At 40.2% G+C, this 23,910-nt stretch overlaps 1 protein-coding gene across 5 annotated transcripts in view; it reads right to left on the bottom strand.

Annotated features, from left to right (window-relative positions):
- step (cytohesin steppke) overlaps nucleotides 1-23,910 on the bottom strand; it is a 60,316-nt gene that overhangs the window by 29,178 nt on the left and 7,228 nt on the right. The window contains exon 1 of one of the 5 annotated variants that reach the window (XM_076620216.1): nucleotides 21,635-21,773. The exons of 2 other annotated variants lie outside the window; for them this stretch is intronic. In XM_076620216.1, coding sequence (XP_076476331.1) covers nucleotides 21,635-21,730 — 96 coding nt within the window. In that variant the 5' untranslated portion in view covers nucleotides 21,731-21,773. Of the gene's footprint in view, nucleotides 1-235; nucleotides 877-14,089; nucleotides 15,100-21,634; nucleotides 21,774-23,910 lie in introns of those variants that run through there. 2 more of the 5 variants (XM_033328008.2, XM_076620224.1) reach the window with 2 other exon arrangements.

Below are 23,910 nucleotides of genomic sequence, written 5' to 3'. Positions count from 1 at the left end.
CTTTTTTATTAAAGCTTGTAACGATCGCAAGTTTCAGAGTTTATCCAGATTATGTGTTTCGCACATAGTAAATGAACTCTGATGGAATCGAACGCGCGATTTTTTGTTACGATTCTCTAAAAGATTGCAGACAAGAGCTATTTTGAAAGTTAAATTCTTGGTATAGTAACAGAGAGAAGAGGGAACAAAAAAGAACGGACAAAGACTAGATTTGTATCTAACCAACGGTATTTACCGCACAACAGAGATGCCAGACGTTGACCATGTGCTGCGGTTTCTATTCAATCCGATGCATACTGAGAAATGGCAGCTAAAAGCGGGCTAAACCTTCGGCGTTAAATTCTCTGGTGCGCTTCTTCTATCGCTCAACTCTTGGAGACGCAATGATCGAAACGGTCTTCCATTCTTCTCAGAGTAATAAACCAACAAAACGAACATCGGTTAACAAACTTAGGATTACGATCGAGTCACTCAACAGCGCGTCTCTATACCGTAAGCGAGAGAGTAAGCACATCATTCGGCTCTAACGCACGGTTAGTAGATACTTGTACGATCAGAAGAAAAACTTGTAGTCCGACGAGTTTTGCACAACATCGGTACGGCTATGTCGCGACACAGGTATTTCGCGTTTTCTCGCCAGAAATCTCTTAGTACGCGAGTATTCACGGTGGATAATAACAGGCATGAAAAAGGGGCGGGGGGAGAGGAAATAGAAACAAGATGGAAAAAAAGAAAGAAAAGCGGAAAAGGAGAAGATAAAAAATAAATGGTCGTAGAATGATAAGGCAAGGTGGAACGTGGAGCGTGAATTAGGGAGACGATACGCGTTCCGCCGAGAGAAAACGACGACTCGTTGGAAACGCGCAGACGTTATTATCATGCCCTGGCGGAATACCAGTTACTTCTACCACGTTCCAGTTCCTTTCTTCGCCAGGTATTCAGCGAACGGTCCCGGTAAAGTGACCTCTCAAGGCCGTCGGCCAAGCAACAAGAGAAGAGAGGACGAGGGAATTCCCCCTTTCGCTCGGTCAGCAGCCGCGCGCAGTTTCATCTAGCTGGACACGGAGCTCCGCTGCCGGAAAATGCGTCGTGGAAACACACTTCAGTGATTAGATCGCGTAACTACCTCTTATCTTCTTTTTCTATTTTTTCTTTTTTTTTTCTGAATACTTTATGCATGCATTTTTCGTTTCACGGTAAATTTTGTCCTTTGAAGATCGATCGAACGATCGCTTCTCACTAAAAAAATGAGCCAAGACTGGTTTCACACTTTATCGTGACAGTCGTACATATAAATCACATTCACACCTATTAACCTAATACAAGATGATAAGAAAATGGTACGTGATAGCGCGAAATTAAGTTCGTTCAACACTAGCGTGACACTGTGACATTTAACGTCATTAGAAATAACGATGGGCTAATAACCACTGGTAGCACATTTTTTAGCATGTGATTTTTAGAGGTTCTCGTTATCCCATTAATTTTCCTGATCGCAGAAAAGCAAAGAGAAAAGAAAAAGACAGAGAGAGAGAGAGAGAGAGAGAGAGAAGCTTACCACAGACGTTACAAGTCGTCACGGTAATTAAAAACGGTACTAATGGAATTACGAGCTGTTAACGCGTCTTTTTCAGCTGGAACGGCAGAAAGAACGATTTTGCTTTTGAATTTAGTGGTTTCACCTTCTAGCAAGGCTGCTCGAATACGTTGATTGAAATTATACGCTGCAACGCGCAACGACGCCGTTCTACGCTCAATTATAACCATCGTTCGTGTACTCTGTTGTAATTAACCCGACACCTGCGCCAGTGAAATTATCAAGCGCGGTTATTACGGTTTTATCGTAGCTACCATTAACTTTGCTTTCCGATTATCGATAATCTTTGAACGTTATGCTGCAGCATCGTAACGTGCGATAAAAATACGCTTAATGAGTGAAATCTGATTAATTATAAAAAGATGGATGGAAATATATACCAGTTTTACAAACATAAATTTTACAAGGAGAAAATCGTAAACCGCTTCAGTTCTTGGGAACACGCAACTAAAAGTAGCGCTCCACTTCGTTACGTGAACTTGCAACTTACAATCGTAGACATACATCGCGATATAACGAGTTGCAACTGCAGTTTTAGTCCTAACAGTTAAACCCTAAGTAGGAGGAGGGTGTGACACGTTTTCTAAGTTGGCGTCCTACATCATAGAATTAATTACTCTTTAACTGTGCAAATGTAGGAAGTACTTTGTTTTGCCTTTTGCTAAAAAAATCGCAATTAGTCATTGTTCGCGGAAGTGTTTGTTCGATCATACTCGAACGGTCGCATTTAACCTTGCCGTTGATGATACATAGAAGCAATCGCACATGCTCGTTTCCGTTTCATAGTTCGCTATAAAATTTGCCCCAACCACTATGACCTGATAGCGCGATACGCTCGATGCAGGATACGCAAATCAGGACAAAAGGAAACGATCCTGACGGACGGAAATAAGAATCGCTCTCGATGGAACTGCAGAACTTCCGGCGGCGAAGAATAGCATACCACGTATAATCAGCGAACGGTCTTTCTTTTTCTTTTTTTTTTTTTTTTTTTTTTCAAATAAAATGGGAACACGGCTCGATCGAATCAAATCTTAGGATAAATAAAGTTAGGACAAGTAGAATGAGCGCAAGTTGTTTGAATCAAATTAAGTGATTTTCTTCGTAATACACCAATCCCGGCTATGAACAACTTTTAAGCGATTTGCATTTGAAAACGGACTATTTAATTCGTTATTAGTAGCGTGATAAGCAACGAAATATATCTTATACATTTATACAAGTCGACGACGGTTATAGATTTCTTCAAAGATATATCTTGTATTCATCATTCATCAAAGATAAGTTTCTTGAACCAACATTGATATCCTCGTTTGTAATTATCATAATTTATTAGCTTTATTAATTTTCATATAATACTTGCTTGCTTACTCAAGTAACCCTGTCGTGTTATATTTCGTTATGGAAAAGCAGGCATACGAACAATCGAATTTCAGCGATAAGAATAGTTCTCTGTGCGAGAAAGGTGCGTCAGATTCGAACGGTATGCGAGTTTGCAGGGATGGAATTTGCGCGTGCTATTTAAACGAATGATTCATCGACGCCAGTAACGCAACTTCGATTTCTTCCGCCACCGTTTTCGTACGTCGTCTTCTCGCTGATATGAATGAATTCTCGCTCGTTTACGAATTGTATTTATAACCCTTTCGTCTGCATCTGGTTCCTCCTCTTCCGGATGATACACGTTTCTCACAGTACCGTGAAACAATTCGGTTCAAAAGTAGTCACGTTGTTGCTTTAAAGGAGAAACCGAAATATCGTATGATGTAAAAAGATTATCATACTTTTTAGCGTAGTGCGTAGGAGTGATAGAACGAGCGATCGGGGATTGAGCGAACGCTTATATTAGACTATTGACGTGAGTGACGAACGATTCGAAGAACACGCATAAAAATTTACCTGTGTATGGCAAGATACGTGTGACGCATGTGAAATCTTCGAACGAGTATCATTATAGCGTTTCGCTACTATTTTATTAAAAATCTGTCTGCAACCCAGTATTCCTGCGAATTGAGAATTTAAAATTGCCATGCTGAGTCTGAACCTTGCAGTGATCATACAGCTATCGTACCTACAATTATATTTTTACGTTTCTTCAATCAATGCTCTCGTCGATACTATCTTGAGACTTCGTTAAAGCTGAAAACCTGAATTTCAACGTTGAAGTTGTAGTATTACACAAGCCGATAGTTATGCATACCTTTAAGCATGCTTATCGATATAACCTTGAAATGTCCTTCAGTATATGAAATTTAAATTTCAATGTTCACTATTACAAGAGCGTACGCTGTATCCATTTACGAAACATATTCGAAATAACGATCGTTTATGGACGAACGTTTTGAGTGTGAACGTTGCTTGTATAATTCGTGCATTTCATTTCAACATGCATAAGGATGTAAATCCTGGAGAACTAGATGTTCGTTTAGAGAAGGAGGATACGTCCTGAGGAAACAGAAGTTCGCCAACGAAGGAACATAGTGTATGTATAACGCGCAAGAAACCTTATACCGCCAAGCTCTGTGTATACCCAAACGACTCGGTTTGTCTGTGCCCTTTGCATTTCACGTCATAACGGAAGAGTTAACAGTCCTTGGCCTTAAGAAAGGAAGCGGGAGGAAGTTCGGGTCGAACGGACGCTTGTGTGTTATTGCGTCTTCCAATTAAATTAGAACGTTCACCATTTCGCTAATGTTTTCCCGCCGTTTAAACGTTCAACGATACTTCGCAACGCATTTTCTTCTCAAGTCTGAATTTTTCGTTTTTCATTCCATTCGATCGGTGTTCGAAGTTTGAACGACTATTGGCATCGACTATAACCAACCACTATGGCGAGACCAATGCCTCGACTACAGTCGACAATTGATACTCCAAAGCAGCTGTGTGTATCTTCTTCGCAAATGTCTGTGCCATTCCAAATAATTTACAATCGAGAGAAGCAGTCTTTGCGCTACGATAACAAAGTCACAACGAGACTTTTCAATAATCGTTCGTTACCCTGAAAGAGTTCATAGATACCATTTACGACATAGAATATTCAACGGCAGCTGCGTCTACGATTCATTCGTTCTTTGATCGCCTGTTTGCCAGATTCTGTAACCTTGCTTCGCAGACGCCATCGCGACACTTGCAAAACACCTGCATCATTATATTTGCCACTATTCGCTCTAATAGTAGCGGTACTCGAGTACAACTATCTGTTGCGTAAGATTTTTTTTTTAATCTTTTTACCAGTAGCAAACTGATAAGCAGTACACGGTAACCTCTTAATCGCCGTAGTCTCTTGAACATTTTCAATCAAAATATAATTGCAAATCGATGGAAAGAACGTCGCGTGGCTCTGTTTTCCAGCGATTCGTTCGGGCGTTTTCGTATCAACACCTCAATGAAACGCACATTACAACAGCGAGGTTCCTCCCACGCGTTGAAAGTTTGCCCTCTAAACCGGTAGCGTTCCATTATTTATTTCTGACAGTGAGTCATTAAATCGAGGTAATCGGAAGAATATCGATGTCCCAATTAGTTGAAAGAGAGACAGAAACGGCGGAAATCTTTGAAGTCGATCGGTGGGCGTGAGAGATGTTAATGTTCGCACGCGTCCAGCAAGGCCGAGGACGCGAGAAGCGTAATTGGAAGGCATCCAACTGCCTTAATACTAGCAGAGATTTCTTTTATTAAAAAGAGGGCGGAACGCGCGGACCTGGCGACACTCCAGAAATTATGAATCGGTGAAAGAAAGGGAAGCTAGCCCATAAATGATGTATAAAAGTGTTCTCGATGTCTATCTTTGCTTTTCTATCTTTTTCTCTCGCTCGTGCTCGCGTTACGGACGATGACTCCGACTTTTTAAGGCTTCCTTTTAATAGGACGAAAACCTTTTGTATCGGATCTTCAACCGACCTACTACTCTTCCAACCACAAAGCTCACCTCGTGTCTCATCGAAGTTAAACCGATGAACGTGTTCGCGAGAAAATCGTAGCGGTCGATGATTCTCATTGACCCTTTGAACCGGTACGTTCTAACTTGGATATATTTAACGCTAGATCGTGGCTAACTACGCATATTCGTATTTTTACGATTGCGATGGAACGAAAGGAACTTAGACAGAAATTTCTTTCATCTGGTAGATATTACAGAGAGTATTCTAGATATTTCATATATCTTTGCATAATATATGCATTCTCTGCATTTTCGTGCTTTTAAATTTCGCATTAGTGCAGAAAAATCAGCAGCTCATCCGTTACTTTACTTCCAAAAGAATGATTACAGTAATTTTATTTTGTAATTTCATGCACAAAGAGTTTTGTGATAAAGATACCACATAAAAATAAGTTATTCGTCTCTTTTGAAATTACACACCACCGATGTATCAGGATAATGAAATTGAGAAAGTAGCAGAAAGTTAAAGCGAAATTAAGCAATTTCACTCACTTGTCGGACAAGTCAATAATGAAATAATATCAAAGTGTATTTAGAAAACCCAGTTTACTATGGCACAGTAACTTGATCGAATCAAATAAATCAGGGAAGGCTTACGTAGATGGATCAACTGATCGATCACCATGAAGATCAGCTCGTGGAGACCTAACTGCATACAGAGAGACTCTGACTGAAAGTAACCCTGACGTTTTTACTCATCGCAAACGACTTCTCGGTCCTTCAGAAACAGCTATAAAAAGTAGATAGGTACAATCGTTCGACAGACGACTGTGTAATGTGCAAACACACGAGAGAACCGAGTCAGCCACGAATCGCGTTCCCAGAAGGAACCTCTATACTCGAGTTACCCATTAGTCATTAATTCAACAATCGTCGTCGAGGTTTGTTAGCTTTTCGATTATTATCGTACCACGATCGGGTTACGGCGGCACATCACGCGCCACTAAATTCGTCCATTGCAATTTTCTTAAGTACCCGGACCTAATTAATCGATAAGTGTCCCGAATGTCCGTTGAGTTAGGCTTTCACCGAGTGGTCCCTATTCGGTTCCGGCATTGGCTTCAACCGAGTAATCGCATCCTTGCGGAAATATATTTCCATTCAATCGTCCTATTACATTAGCCATCAGCGTTCTGTAAATATGGATGACGAATGACTCTTCGAATCGCAAACGATCGTTCCTACGACTTTGCTGTCCTCTTTATGATTCGCAACTACCACTACTCGTCTATTTTTTCTCGTTTTTACGCGCACGATAATTTAGCTTCGAGAAAATGTACTTTGAAAATTGATAGGTCGGCACGTGTGTTGAAACTCGGTTTAGTAAACGACATTAGGGGCGTCCATTAAATGCTCGCGGGTCTCTGGTAGAAAGCAATACCACGTGTACCATGCAATTAATGCAACTAGGATCGGTTGCTCGAAAACAAGTTAATAATAATAACAGTATTCTTGTAATGTTTCTAACGTCGTTATGCGTGCTTTGGTCTCGCTCGTTACTTTTTATTTACCACTTTCACTGTGAATTCAAACGACGATGTCCCAACTACGATAATTGTGTTGCAAAACTCGAAGAGAAGTTGCTTTACGTGTACAGTTACTTATCCATTCGTTAATATGTACCCTTCCTTTATGTGGATTTTAAAACAGGGAATACATAATTTTGTTCATGCGCCATCCTAACAAATCTTGACAGTTTATACTTTCCGGTGTGACTGTACGGTGACTTCAACGGTGAAAGGATTAAGAAGGGACACCAGGTAAAAAATACCTTAAAAAAATACCTTCGAATTCTAACGTACAAGCTATGCAGCGTTAAAAGCTACGCGAATCGGCCGGTCACACAGTTCGCTTCGGTCTATTCGCGGTGCCGAATGGCCGTCGATACGCGGTATGCATACGAAGCAAGAGAAGATCGATATGTATGTCTCACTGTAAACACAATGCCGCGTTTAGAGTTAGCCAGTGACACGTGTTTCACCAGGGTAAACACATCTACGTGCGTTCTGCAGATAAATATAATTTTCCCCACGACCCATATGTTCTTGCTAACATATTGTTCAACGAAATCACCCTCGGCCGCTTACATAGCTTGCTGGAATTATGCAAATTTCAAGGTCCGAATAACACGCCAATTAATGGCGATTCTTTTCCCAGAAGCTCCTGGTAAATAAGTTCTTGTCTTTTCACGGTTCGAGTTCAGATTTCGAGCGACTATTATATTATTGCTCAACTGTGGCAGAGCAACTCGGTAAACCGAGTATAATGCACATCGTGTTGTGCGAATATTATTATTCTCAGCAACTTTGTCGTCCTTAGCGTTGTACGATGTTACAACAGATGCCAATATCGCAATGTGTTCCCGACTGTCGTATCATATGTATACAGCCTTGTATATGTTCTAGCCTTGGAAATCTTGAAAGTAGATGAACTAAATCATCCGTTCGATAGTCTGTTTATTTGCTCATCTCGATCTACGTTTATTTATCTTTTTATCTACGTCTTTTAAAAAACATACACACGTTCTTCTTCTCTTCCGCTGCACGTTCTTGCGAAATTTCTGGCTTTTACGTAGTACACGTATATTTTAATCCATTCATCTTTGTACACAGAAATCCACGTATTGTAACTTCAAATTTTCGTAATCTCTTTCCTTTCCAAACCTTTCATTTTGCGAATTCATACATCATCTCTCTATTCATACCTTCGCTTTCCTCATTTTCTTATCTATCCAGTATCTATCCCCACCGTCTACGGGTTACGGCTCGTTCATTAAATAATTCGCCAACGAAGCACGATTTTCTTCGGTTCTCGTTATATTACGTCCCTCGACGTTGGCGCTCCAGTTCTTCAGATTCGCGGCACCGTCTTAGCACCTCCGAATTCTTCCATTCACGTATTTACCCAATTATACGTTCCATTCTCCTACAACATCGTCGCGGCGCACACCAGGCTGGCGTGCACCCAAACACATTCTTTTTTCCCCCTTGCTGTCCAAAAAGCAGCCGTATAACCCAGATACACGAGTGCTGGTCGCAAAAGGCGGGAACAAACGGAGCGGATGCGGAAAGAGGAATCGCGTCGCTTAAAACAGAACCTGTTTCCTTTGTTCACCGCGTCTCTCTCTTTCTCGTTCCTCTTTTCCTCCTTCTTCTTCCTTTATTCGGCCACGTCTCGTTGTGTCCTAATAAAATTGGATAGCGACGAATAGTAGGCAGAAAAAATGTGACAAAACTTTTAAATAAAAACGTGAGATTACTTTCGCACACTAAAATAGTTCGTCTGTGTAATCAGTGAGACACGATGTCTCTCTTTGAATATCTTCGTCCGTGGCGCGCCCAGAGTCAGTCTCGTTCGATCATTAACAAGATAACTTATAGTCAACAGAATGCTTATCAAGATTTCCAGTTCTTACTCGCGATTCCGTTTGCCACATTCGCTTGTCAAATCGATTTTGCCGTTTATACCTTGTCCGAGCCAATTACTTCGAAGCAATTTAACTGGACACTCGCGAAGTGACAACGACCCTGTTTTATTAGCTTTATGTAATCCTCGATGACGAGAAGATGTCATCGTCGCTGGTGTCGTGAAACTGTTGACGTCAAATGAGGCGATTAAGGTTCTACTGATAAACAACCGTGCAAGCAAAGTCAGGTGCCATGGCTACCGATAAGGACTCGCTGTAGTAAACTGGCAATAAAATTTTCACGCGACGCGAGACAACTATATTCTGATGCTTTTATAACCAACTATGACGCCATAATAAAACGATTTGTTTGTCGTACGATTTACGTCAGGACGTAACAAAGATTTATCTACTAGAAGGTGTCATAGGAAAAATTGACAGCTGTGATTCATATTCTTCGAATCAACTTATACTAGTCAATGGTTTATAGAGTACTTTAATTTCGTTATATGCTTCTCCGACGTTCGATTATCTAAACGCGAACTGTGTTTTGCACGAAGTCCGTACAACTTTAACGTATCTACCGTTCCACGCATAGATCTCGAGCCATGATCCGATGCTGCGTTATATAATTCGACATGAAGCAAAGACGAAACTTGAACGACTCCAAACGCGGAAATTGTCTCTTAACTCATAAACTGATCGAATCTAAAGATGTAATCGTGCTTACGTTCGAGTTAGATCAATTTGTTATGAAATTGCAAGTTTAACATCACATGCTACCACGAACGTTACCAATGAACGTTAAACTCGACCGCTATCCTTCTCACCTTCTTTAACAAAAGAGTTAACAGCCTTCCTTCCTACCCACAATCATTTCATACAGCCAGTGTCTTCTATACTTACAGACCTTTAAAATGCTGAATGACTTAATATCACGATATATATACGTAGTAAAGATTGCTCGAGCAAATGCTTCTCCGGCTACTTTTTTCTACACATCACAAGCACGATAGTAGTAATCGTAGCACGTAGTACTCAATATTCGATACAGAGGCAGACACAACAAAAGACAGAAGCTTTCTCTGCCGAAATATGTATTTGTATCGCGAGGCATGCAACAATGCCGGGTATTGGCACCGATGGCTCGTCGCGAAATGTAATTTATGTAAAAGCGGCGTAGGTTCGCGCCGGACAACGGTGAAACTCGGAAACCGATCGACACACTTTTTCCCGTTGGACGATTTATGAGGACTCGATGTTTTAACGCCACGCAACACGACGAATAAATGCGACAGTTGTATCGATCGCAACACGCTGCAGGCCAACAAAGAGCAATAAACAAAGAAGGAAAGACAGAAGAAAAAATGGTACAAAAAGCAAAAAGAGAATGAAGAAAAAGGGAAAAGAAAGGGAAAAAAATTTCTCTGTTTCCTTTGAAACGATCGTCGCTGTTCCTATTCCCCACGGATCACTCGCTCTTTCCGACCGCCACCGAGCCACCCCATTAACCTAAAAATATTGCCGGCAACCACCAAGCTGAATAACTAATATCATAAAGTGTACCGCCGCGCACGTAACGCCACGATGTTACGTAATTTCCACGTGTACCACGATACACTCGATAAATCCATAAACTGGCAACGAACAAAGGAAGAACTGATACTTTTCTCCTCTCGCTTCGCTTTATCAAGGAGGTTTCCGATTAATCCGTATACCGCGAAATATTCAATGACACACAACTCGATTACCAGTACGCGATTCAAGATTCCACGAATTTCATTCGAGACTATTTAGGTCGGCGTAAATCCTCGATAAGCGGTATATACGAGATAGAAATCTCGACATTACGGTTCTCTCTCTTTCGCGTTGTTCGTTACCGAGGTATCACCGGGTCTTTCGAGACAGAGGAAGAAGATTTCTAGGAAGCATCGCTCTAGGAAGCGTGCGCGTGTTACGCGTTGATTTCACTGCGGCAAGGTCGTGCGACCGGCAAATTTCTTCGACGCCTGATCTGTGAACACGCAATTTGACGCGACCGTAAAAATTCATAGCCTCTAACAGCCTGCCATAGGGCAACGATTGCTAGCCGTTTTCACGATGCGTTTCGATCACTGACTTGTGCAGAGGTTCACGAAGATATTCCAACATTGTTCGATACTTGTTCGAATACGTTCGTAGGTTACTGTACGTAGATCATTAGTGCCACGAGCAAGTACTTAGTACTTAGTACTTAGTGCTTAGTATATAGTGTTTAGTGCTCAATACTCAGTGCTCAGTACTCAGTGCTCAGTACTCAGTGCTTAGTACTCAGTACTTAGTGCTTAGTGCTCAGTACTCAGTACTTAGTGCTTAGTGCTCAGTACTCAGTGCTCAGTACTCAGTGCTTAGTACTCAGTACTCAGTGCTTAGTGCTCAGTACTCAGTGCTTAGTGCTCAGTACTCAGTGCTTAGTGCTTAGTGCTTAGCGCTTAGTGCTCTGTACTCAGTGCTTAGTGCTTAATGCTTTGGAACTTTAGTACTTTAGTACTTTAATACTTTAGTACTTTAGTACTTTAGTACTTTAGTACTTTAGTACTTTAGTACTTTAGTACTTTAGTACTTTAGTACTTTAGTACTTTAGTACTTTAGTACTTTAGTACTTTAGTACTAAATAGGAAATTACGTAACGATAACAGAATATTGAAAGTAAAGCGAAAATGGGAAATTTTCTCATCGAAAAAAGATGTATCATCCTTTTATCGCGATTTCACGAAAAGCTGACTCAACTATCTACCGGTACTTCGTTAACAACTTATGCAATTAGATTACGGTTCTGCGAATCCGTTACTGTACGACCAGCAATTTTCTGATCACTATAAGCAAATAAAAAGTAAAAAAGTAATTATCGGCATTACAAACGAAATATCGAGAATAATTATAATTGGCTGCGTAATAGAATGGGAGAATGGAACGCAGGGTTGCGATTAGCTCAACGATCAAAGCAACCCTGCATCAAATGGCCGTCTATTTGCGTAAGATCCATTCGTATCCTGATTCTCTCTATAAATAAGTCACCCTGACTTGGTTCGTCTGTACGATCTTCGATTCGTGACGTCAGAAACATCATGGAATGATATTTTCGTCAGGAATGCGAAAGAAGCCTGGTGCCATTGTAAACGATCGAATCACGTCGTTGTTTACAGAGACACGGTGTTCTCCACTCGTTTAATTCATTCATACAGAAACGTTTTTGTTTTACGGAAGAAGACAACTATTTCGGCGAAGACCCGTTGAAAGAAACGATCGTTATGATCAAAAGATGAAAATTCACGATCGTTAGACGAAGTATTACAAAACTGAAGACAGCCTTTGCAACAGAGATACGATACAAATTTTGGCGAACCTATTTGTTTGGTTCAGTAGTGCAGTCCTAAGAATACAGAAGGCCATGCAATTCTATAGTTTCCACTAGCCTGCTTTTACCTTGTTACTGGTGTGTAGAAACGTTTATCGAAACTTTATTGATCTTTGTACTTTGTGTACACGACGTGGTGATGCATTATCGTTGAGAAGAGCAATGTAATAAGACAAGTAAAAAATGCGTAGTTTGCTTTGTCAGCTGTACAGCCTCCAAGGTACACCAAAGATATACTACTTGTATTGCAAACAAATGTTATTTACGTGGTGTGTATCTAACATCAATTGTCAAACAACACTTCGTCAAATCATTTATTCTCGAAATCGTTTCTTTTTATGGTTGCTACTATTACTTTGTCTCGCTAGTGTCTCGCAAATTACACACTTCTTGTTGAAACGATATGCAAAATAGGGACGTGTCATCCTTTTATTTCTTCTCATGTGTATGTTCGCGCGTAAGAACTTTGGCATTTTTTAGAAAATAACAAGTCTGACTCACGAAACGCGATCAGATGGACTTACTGATTTCGTCTACCGACTTCGAACGTCATCGAGCACATTCCCTCCAAAAATTACAAACACTTTTCTCACGTACGTAATATTCGTAAACACGTGGGAATTATAGACACGCGATTCCACAGATTTTCATCTTAAATAAATTTGAAGAAATGAAAATTGAATAAAAAATTGTTTCGCTCATCTCTCAAAATACCATAACAAGTACTTTACGTTGCACATTTTACGTATTTTCTTATAATATATACATTCTGTTCTATATCTGACTCTAAATTTTTCATAAATACCTAAAATTTATACTCCATGAGTTATATGCTTTATTAGTCGACTGAGGTAGAATTAAATTTATTCTTATAGAAATGAAAACAAGTTTCGAGAGTGTAAGTGTACATCGAATTGGCTTCATCAGTGTTAAGTCCCTAGAAATAAATTTGGCTGGTCAGCCAACTCCAGAGCGCCACCGTACTCTTATTTTACATCGTTTCTCTGTTCTTAATAGCGTCCGCGATTTATTTAGGAAGCGCCTTTTGGCGGCTTTTCAATTACCGATCGTCGAGATCGGACACATACATCGATCGATCGCAGTTTCTTGTTTGAGTTTCAGTCGCTCGAGGTAACCGCGCATAACCTCAAAATTTTACCGCGGTGTTTCACGCGACGGTTGATCACTGACATTTGTTCAAATAAATTCAACATCTTGCGATCGTTTTCGGAAGTTTTCAGGAATCGTATGCCACTTAAACAGACATATCCTTATTTTCTCTGATCGACTGACTTTACGCTTGACAGGAGCTGATCGCGTGTTCAAGAAGGTAAATAAACAAAGAAGAATGTTAAGAAGAGATGTTGACATCGCTGACTATGATTCGACTGCACTTCATGCGCGTATTGAGTTTCACGTTATCGTGTAGCGATATATGTACGTACTTACTTCGATGATCAAAGCCGGTGTTTACGATTCAGAAATAGGCGGGAGTTTCTAAAAACCCTTTGTAAACACAAAGCGCACCAATGAATATTTGCGCGTTGTTTTCGTTTATTCGCACGTAAATGTAAATAAAAGAAAATATAAATGAAGATAAATAAGATAAATCGTATGTTTGATAAAATAAAAAAGTTTTGGAAAATACGCTCCTGCCAAATCGAGCAAGGCACGTGTAAGGGAATTTCAAGTGAGACACGTAAATCGTTCGAGGGATATAAGAGCAGCCAGACAGAACGTTCAACTAACCATAGATAATGTGCTAAGGTCCCATGTGCTCTTGGCCTGCTTTTGGTAGCCCTTCTTGTTCCTTTTGCCGGGTCTGCGCAAACTGGAAAACCATCCTGCGGCTATGGCGACGGCGCTAACGTCCCGACGGTTGTCCGTCTGCACGTTGCTACCGCGAACTTCGTCGAGGGCGTCCACCGACCTGCCGGTGAAAATCATGCTTGGCACCGAGTTCGCGTTGCCAAACTTCACAAACCAATGGAATTCGTTCCACTCGGCCCCCTTCACTTCTCTTGAACCGTGATACTTTCAGGAACAACCTAACCACACTTTCTGACACCATGCGCTGCATGCGACACTGTAGCCGTTCGATCTCGAGGGTGACATTGACATACGCTTCTATCGTTAACCGATCGTTAACGCGATCAAAAACGATCGCTCGCGTTACGAGTACTCGAGTAAACGTGACCCTTTGTCGAAAGAAACTGTCGACACGCGAGATCGAAGATCTCAACGGTTCAACGACCCTGAATCAGTAATGCAATTCCTTCAAAATTAGTATCTTCCGATCGATCCACGATCGATGTTTCACTGACGCGTATTGACCACTACACGTGATAATCTATCAATAAACGCATCTAAAATTTCGAAAAACGTCTCGGAATTCCTGATCAAATAATGTTCACTCGTCTATCGATGAAAATATCGGTGAACGAAGTAAGAGTCTGAAGTGTAGAATTTTTTACTAAACCTTATTTATCACTTAACATCGATAAACTCTGATAAGTTGGAATGACAGTAGTCACGCGAGATGATACGAGCAATTTAAAGCTTCCGCGAGATTTAAAAAAAAACACTGTCGCACGATCGTTTTATCTTCTTAAAGTCGACTCTCTCCGATAACAACAACGAAAGCAGCGTAATTTTGACCGGAGACCGCGATTGTATCGGGTTAGCTGAGATCGTAATGCTGCGGGATAAAGAACGATCTGCCTCACGCAGCGGCTGCCGTGCGACTCGCGACAGCGAGCTAGAGTAAACGGTCGCGCTGGAAACGCGCTGGCGCCTCGTGGTGGACGCATCGTGAACTCAGTCACGCGTGTGCGAATACAGGCTGATTCTCGTAACTGGTATAACTTATAGCTTTCTTCTAAATAAAGATAAATGCATAGAAAATATTATTAGAATCGTTTGATGAATCGCTTATTCATGTATTTAAAATATAAAAAATAAAACAATACTAAATTAAAAACGTTAAATACGTTCTATCGGTTAGCTGCGTGGTAAATATGTATACAGTAATAATGCGCAGAAACATGCAGATACGTGAATCCCAATTAATCACATTGACCTTTGTTTTTCACGAAGTATTCATTTCCATGATTTGTTTATTTTCTCAAGTGCATGGAAATTTTTATGTAAAGAACAATTTAATTAAAAATTCTTTTACGCGCGATACACAATCGCGGACGTACGCAGCATGAGAATAGAAAACGAACAAGGTTGCATCTTGCACAGATCCACCTACGGAAGAAATAAAACCGATACAACTTGAATTTTTCTGAATCGATCTACGGTTTCATTCTTTTTTCTACCAAGGGTTTTTTTCCGTTCATCGCGAAAATGAAGTACGAGCCACTCCAATTGCAAGGAGCAGCCTGTACACTATACCACGTTTGCGGTGGCTCTCGTATGAGGTCAAACCGATCCTACTCTTCATGGGCGAAGTACGGTTTAAAAAGGCAGCGAACGCAGGCGCGCGGACCGCGGGAATTTCTCAATTGCATGATGCAGTATCTCCTCGTTACCAAAAGACTTCAGCAACGTAATTTCGGTCGTTTTAACGCGCTACAATATACCGAGAGCAGTGTTTTTCGAAAGATTGATATTTGAAGAACGATAGATATTTTTTATGGCGAGTTATATTTTTTGCAAGGATGTTCCAAGTTTCATTGCACCAGGTTCGCATAAATCAAAAGAAAAAAAAAAGAAAGAAATAGACTCTGTTCGAAATGAAATTTTTGAATGTATTGTCAAAAAGCTATAGTTTCAAAGTGTCCACTGAATATATATATACATATATCGTAATCGGCTAAAATTGTAAGTTGTATTTCTAGGAATACTTCATTCGAACGTTGAACATACAGGCAACACCAAGTGTACACTCTAGCACGCATACTTGCCGAAGATCGTGAAAAGAATGCTTCCGAGAACGAGACAGGCTGAAATTTCGCCGACTGCTTATCAATTGGAGGCGCTTGAGTGTCGAGCAGGGCGTTGACAGGCCACGGTTCAATGTGACCGTTTTATCTACTCGTCTGGGCTTCTTCGACAAATTATTTCACCTAACTTTCACGTTACTTAGGTTACCACGCTATTTCGCGTAGCTATATACAGCACTCGCTTGAACGTCAATGTACGGTTCTATTTAAAGTAGCCATCTCGTCCATTGGAACGGAATTTTATCGAACGATTACGCTTTTCTACATATTAATATGTATATATTACGATGACAAAATTGAAAATTAAACATAGAACGTTCCCGCGAAAAACATGATACTCGACGAAGCTCCTTTTGCTTCTTGCTATCGAATTCGACGTCAAGTATCCATTGAACCGCATCAAGCATATTAAAAAACACTGATAAAAAATTTTAAATTAAATAACGAAGTGGGGTTCATTCGGACGCGGATTATCGTTTCTTCGGCCCCGTTGGTTCAACGGTCAGCAATATAATTTGCGTATGTTGCGAAAATTATCAAATATAACTCACATAGATCTCGCTCGCTACTATCCATCTTAATGAAAAAATACGAAAATGCGCGCTGGTGTGGACAAGTGACGCGCTTCTCCAATAGTTAGCAACTAAATATATAGCTCGTTGATTAATTACTGCGTAATTGGGAAATGACCCGGAAAGTCGAAGCTGTAGATCGAATAAAACCGCTAGCAGCTCTATCGACGGAATTACAATGCAAATCAAAACATCGCATAATTCACCGTTTCTCAAATGCGTATCAAATGCGTAAATAACGACGTGTTCCTATTCTAATTCGGATTCCACTACTACGGGGCTGATAAATATCGTCGTGGGACGAAACGCAGAGAGAAAGGGGAATTCATTGCCGAATTGCTGATCACGAAATCTGCTCGTCGCAAAAAAGAATTGAATTCCATCCGCGTGATTCACGATTCACGGCTAGAAGAAACGAACGGAAGAAACGTTCGACTTTGTTTGCTCTCTTCTTTATCGGCTGACGATTCTTTCCCCACTCTAACCAGAGACGAAAAATCGAACGAGAAACAGATTAAGCGTACAGCCCAATATTGCGAAGCAGCGAACAAGCGTTCATTCGCATTTGCAAACGATATCTCCTTGGAGTGATCGAATCGGTGATTCGATCACCGTGTTTAAACGCGATTCAACGACGTGTCGTCGTTGCACCTGCTACAGCTGCATCGTGAACGGGACGAGACGATTAACCAGGCGTGCACGCGTTTATCGCGTGACGGTTACGCAGATGCGCGCGCACGCCCCTCACCAAACTTGCCTCGATTTGTTTTGCTCGACTCGCACTGCATTTGACCAGAATTCGCAATTCGATATTTTCTAAATTGCATACGCATGGATTGCATGGAATAGGAAAACGTAACAAACGAGATGGTTCTTTCTCCGATTTGTACTGAATGGTTTTCAAGTATCGATTGTGCTAGCATACAGACATGTACGTACAATGGAATAATGAGAATATACGTATAGCACGTCTCAGAATACATATTATTTATATCATATTATTTATAGCGAGACGCTTTTTTATTTTGATGCAATGCGAGTAAGGAAAAGATTCAATCAAACACAGGTAACAAAACGGTGAGAAAGAACGAATAAAAAGTTTATCGTCCGAAGCGAAGCTTTGGTAAAACGAGGAATACACGTTTTTATTTTTTCTGGGTATACGTTTTTCAGTCGTCAATCTCAATTACAACGACGAAATAATAATAGAACAGACACCCAAGGAAAACAAAGTAAAAAGGTTCGGGATGAATAAAAGTGCGTTCAAGAGGAGGGTAATTCGAATGGTAAAAGTGATTACCGCTGGCAAGATTCCCAGTTATGCGATAACCGAGGACACAATCTAACCGACAGAAAACAACAAAACAAACGAGTCTATTTTCTCAATAAAAGCAACGCGCAGGCGTTACACTGTTAATGATCCATTAACAAGCAATTTCACAGGTTTAAATAATTCCACGAAATCACGATACAAGCAAGCGGGTGTCGTTACTCGACGAAAGTGCACGCACGAGTGTCATGAATTTTGCTCTTTCAGTCCCAGGGGATGCCATATGCCGGTCAACGATGTAGGGTTCGCTGTTGCTCGCGTTCCATCACGAACTCGTCATAGTTCCCACCTCCAGATACATCATTAAATTTCCCAGAACGATCCCTAGCTGATATAAAATTACGTATACAAATCTGTGATCTTTTTTAATATTATTTTACTTTATTATTTTGCTTTTTTCGTAGAGAATTAAAAAATGCATCGAACGACGTATGACAAAATGTAGAGTTCCATTTAAGAAAATAGAGGCGACCTTGAAACATTTGGAACGTCTCCACTTTCGGAGAAGACACATGCATCACGTGATGCATCATTCAAAATCATTACATTTTTTCCTAATTAAATTCTTTTTATCTCCTGCCGTTTTAACGTTGACTTGACCCCGCTGCGTGAGACGCTCCGTATAGATTTAGACATGTCCGTGGATTGATCACCGTGGGAAGCTGAATCTGCACGAGGTCTGTGTACTAATACGGCACAATAGAATAAGAATATCGACTAATAATATGCCAAGAGACCCGTCCACGAACTTGTTAACCGAACTGGCATTAGCTTTGATTCAGTCTCTGTTGAAGAAGGTAGGCTACTACGAACGTAGTCCAGTTTGTACGATCGATGCATCAATCCAGTCCTGATGTAATTTAGAGTTTTGCTATATCGTGAAAATTATTATACGCGCGAAAGGATACGCCCTATGACTCACGTTACCTATTAGCGTTACCGCGAAGCACATCTACTAGTTATTGCATTGATATGTCAAGCTTCCTCCATGGGTGCTTGTCACTGTAATTTGACGATTTATTCTCTTTTAAGCGGTCGCATTAAATGGGCATCAAAAGAAATGACTTCGCTAAAGTGACTCGTGAATTTAAGAAAAATGTCAGAACTTGTGAAAAACCTTTCTCGCATATTTTTGAATGCTGTTTAATTTTTTGAGAAACAGTTCCCTCTTCTCTTTTATTTTACTCGATCAATGGAGTTCTATCTTCGAACGACCTTCGTTGTACGAATAATTTCTTGCACCATGGCGCAATACAATTTCTCGGAAGTAATCATATCGTCGTCGTCGTCGAGCTATTCAATTCACAAGTAAAAATAGACACGTTTGATTGCAATCACATCCTCCGATGGTAACGTAGTTTCATGCATACACAATTTTATTAACTTTACGTCGATCAACAGCAAGAAATTCCTATTTTCTTCTGAAGTTTTGAGATCGAGGAAATGCTCCATCGAAGGTGTAATACGATCGCTTCGAACAGCGAATAGTTTGCAAAATAATTATTTTCTGCGCAACTGTTCTACTGCTTCAAAGCCATGTATCATACGAGAATATTATCAACGTCGAGACAAATTAATTTTCTTCAGCTACGGAAGACACGCTTCGTGTCACGTCGTATGACATTCGATTTTGTGTGAATTCCTCGAATAACGGTATTCGATTGAAAGATCTTTACGCGATAATTTTTTTCATTCTTTTACTCTCTTAATATTGACTTTTCTTACGACCCATCAGAGAGAGTGAAAATTCTAAATAAAATAAACTGTTACATCACGTTACGTAATCAATCTCGGTAATCTGAGAACAAATTATTAATGGAAACGATACAGCTAACCGCAGTTAGAAATAAAAGAACATGCGAGCAACGATAAGGAGGCACTTGGACTGATTTGCATACGGCATTTTGAGTGCAACGATCGTATCAGCCTCGTTTGCCCCGTTTCGTGAAAACAAACTAAAGTTACGAAATCTTTCTTTTCGCATTACGCTGATAATCTATCTTAAACACATTAACTGCAGTGATACGCAATTTGCATGAAACTCGAATGTCTTGGAACCTAGGAAATATTCGATCGATGTATAAACGTTCGATCACGTACGATCCACTGCAATTGATTCTAGAAACTTCGACTTCGGTACACGAATTTGCCAATTTTATTTTTTCGAAATTACAACAGGCAACGAGGCGTGAAGCAAAATTTTGCGGTTACCTAGAAGAAAATCGAAAGTGGCGACTTTCCAAGAGCGAGCGAAGTCGAGGGAAAGTTTTTGAAACTACGGTATAGAGAAATCGGAAAGAATCGGACGCGAGATGAGCCGGAGATATCGCGGGGGTGGGAGAAAAATGAGTTCTTTTTTCCTCGGTATTCACTATCCATCGCGGCTAATAAAATCGCAGCAGTCGCTTCGAGGCCCACTGACCCGATTCCCATTCCTCGCTTTTCATATTTTCCGTGGCCGAGACGCGTGCAAATTAAACTTTCTAAGTACGTTTCTGCACGAATCGGTCAACGAAGAACGCTGAAATCAACAGGTCTACTAACATGACTTTGTAACAAACGCCAGTCGTACACGGTTATTTTCAAACCGAAACGTTTAGGTTCGTCCGTTTTTATCTCACATTTCAAATATGTTAAATAAGCAACAATGAGATTAGAATGCTTGGAAGGGAGTCGAAATAAATATAGGTATAAGGTAGAAATTAATTAAAACATTTTCGGGGATAGATACATCGATATGTGTTAAGATTTTGTGATGTCATGATAATTGCCGATGCGATTGCACGGGACTTTCGTCATTCTTGCACGCGCGGAAATCACGGCGAACGATTCTATTTACATCGCTAGAGTAATAAGCAACTTCGAGAACGACCTCAAAGTTAGCCAAATATTTATGATTTAATCGTTCGCTGCTTCGTTTCCAGATCGATTTCAATTGTCAATACGATCGTCACTGATTGACTCTTGCATCATCTTTGTCTCCGTATATCTTTGAATACTTCGTCCTCATGTTTTGTTATTTAACGCAATAGCTAAAGCTGACACGATTCGTCCGAAATCAACTTGCCGATCAAGATCCACGGACAATCATTCTTTCATATCGAATTGATATAAAAGTTCAATACAAAAGAGCATGATCTTTAAGTCGAAGTTCGAAAAATAAGATTATTTCTGATCTTTTGAAAGGTCAAAACCGTGACCTTGGATGGCAATCGATTTCAGACCGATTTTAATACGCTCGATGGATTAGTAATCAAAATTAGACTAAAAGATATAAACTTGCCCTTCCTTCGCAATTAATATTGAACAAAACAAAAATTATAGAAACAGTAGAGTGATGACGTTGAAAACACGCTGTCAATAGGAAAACCAGACACACACACATCATAAAACGAGCACCAGGAAATCGTATCCAAACAAGCTTTATCAGAACGAAATTCACCTTTCGAGCTCGTTTGCCAGGGCAGAACCAGATAACGGAGCACGAGCAGCAGCAGAGCCATCCTCGTCCGCCGCCACAACGAGAGCTTGACGTCATGGATGTCGAGAGTCAGGATCCACATGGATCAGACGACGGACCGCTAGATCGATTAAATCCATTTAGGAAGACCGACGAGCGCAAGAAACACTGAGGATATTCAGCATGCGACTTTACCGATTACATATCTAGTCGACTCTCTTTTTTCTCTTTTGCCGATCGTGTTTACACTCGTTTGCTTCGTTCCCGTCTATTGCTCCGTGGAACACGTTGAATGAAAGGCGTACGCGCGAGATCAATAGAAACGGAAACGATGAAAAGGTTAGGGATAATCGATATCTACCAGCGCACCGATGTCTCTGTAATTGGAACTGAAAGGGAACGTAACGCGACACGTGACGCGTATCGTACCGAATCCTTTGTTGATAGCTGCAACCTTGTTGCGGGTTACGCTGAGAACCCCTACGAGTGTTATCGCGACTGAACGATACCTTGATTTACGTTTAATTACGTTAAACAAAAGATGAAACCCGCGAAATATCAATAGTAGCTTAATCGGAGGGAGATGTTTATCGAGATTCCTCGTGGCTAATTTCTCAGTTTCGATCGGTAAGATGCTTAGAAAATGATACAGATCTCCGTACGAAATAAATAGATATTGATAAGTAGACTACACACGTGTGTTATGTTTTGTAAATATTTGCAGGAACTAAATCAATGTTCGATCATAATGCTCGAGAACTTAGTTCCGGTAACTACCAAAAACTCGATGCTATACGTCAATATCGTTGGTACTCCTCGACCTCACTAGCATGAAGAAATTCATCCATCAAACTTTTTAATTAGGTCGATCAAAATCAATTACTCGTTTATGGGGACAGTGTTAATAGATTAATTCCCGACGTCGGAAACTTTAATGTTACTCTATATTCTTCGATATTTACCTTTTCTCTCGGAAGCGTCGTAATATGAAATGCGCATGCGCGCAAGCGTTTGTTATTTTATAGAAATTATACGAGATGTATAAGTAAACGAGAACCCTATCAATTATCACGGAAACGTTTTATCATAAAGACGACATCCTGGAATTTTTGTGAGAGCAGATATGCGCGCGTGCCAAGCGCCAAAGATAGATAGCAGTCAGGAATTTTTAGGCAATCGGTCATTTGTTCGACCATAAGGTAAACACGATGCCCACCAACGTAACTACGGATAAAAAAGAAAATCATTCGATTCGCCCTCTATGAAACATTATTGCAGCTATCAACGTGTCTTGTTTATGCTCGAATGTAATTATCAAAATTACATACAATATGAAACACATTGTGAATTATGGGAAGTTTGTGCAAAAAAATATTTAAGATTCGATATTAGAGGTTATGAACTCTCATCGATGTTTACATGCAAATACATATGAGGTTAAAATATTTTTCGTGTCTTTTAATAGTTTGCGAAATACTGATTTAGAAATTAAGATACAATGTTTTTCTTATGTAAAGGGAATATTCCATTCATATTTCATACTAAATAAGGAACACAAACGATAGGTAATTATTTATGTTACTCATTGATAACATACGTGTATATGCGAATTGTTCGAATGAACTTGATGACCTGTGTTCAAAGTCAGTTAATATCACGACTTCAGACTGTCTTACATAATAAAGAAAAAAGAAAGTTTAGAATTCATGTTTACAAACATAAGATAGAATTGCGTATGTGGCGCCCTCATGGTTCGCGACTGTGAACTTAAGCAATCGATAACATAGAAATCTAGTAACGACTACATTACCATTCAAACATTTGTTATTAAACTTATCATTATTAAAAAAGACATGCATTAATCTTTGTCCCACAGATTTTTCATTTTTACAGACCTATTCAAACGGTCAAATTATTAATTGCAGCTGGATATTAAATTTCAAAATTGGATCTACAAAATTACTACGGGACTATAAACTATCCTCATTGCTTATATCAACTATATTGCTATTCACGATAAACATTTCACGTAATAAGACACAAACTCATTTTACGTCGTAATTGATATTTCAAGTTGCAGGAACTGGTGCATACTGCCATCTGACAAGGCAGCGGTAGTCACTCGGACGACAATCGCGATTACTAATTGAACGTTGCTAATTGTCTAGCACAATCCGTCCAACGGTACTTCAAAGCTGCATACTTCGTTGCATTCCCGTGTTCGTTTTAAGTCTCCACCGAAGTCATTGGAGCCAGTT

Source organism: Bombus vancouverensis, chromosome 1 (assembly GCF_051014615.1).
Source record: "Bombus vancouverensis nearcticus chromosome 1, iyBomVanc1_principal, whole genome shotgun sequence".
Taxonomy (NCBI): Eukaryota; Metazoa; Arthropoda; class Insecta; order Hymenoptera; family Apidae; genus Bombus; species Bombus vancouverensis.
Note: the sequence above shows the minus strand (reverse complement) of the source record. Positions and strands in the feature narration are given on the sequence as shown.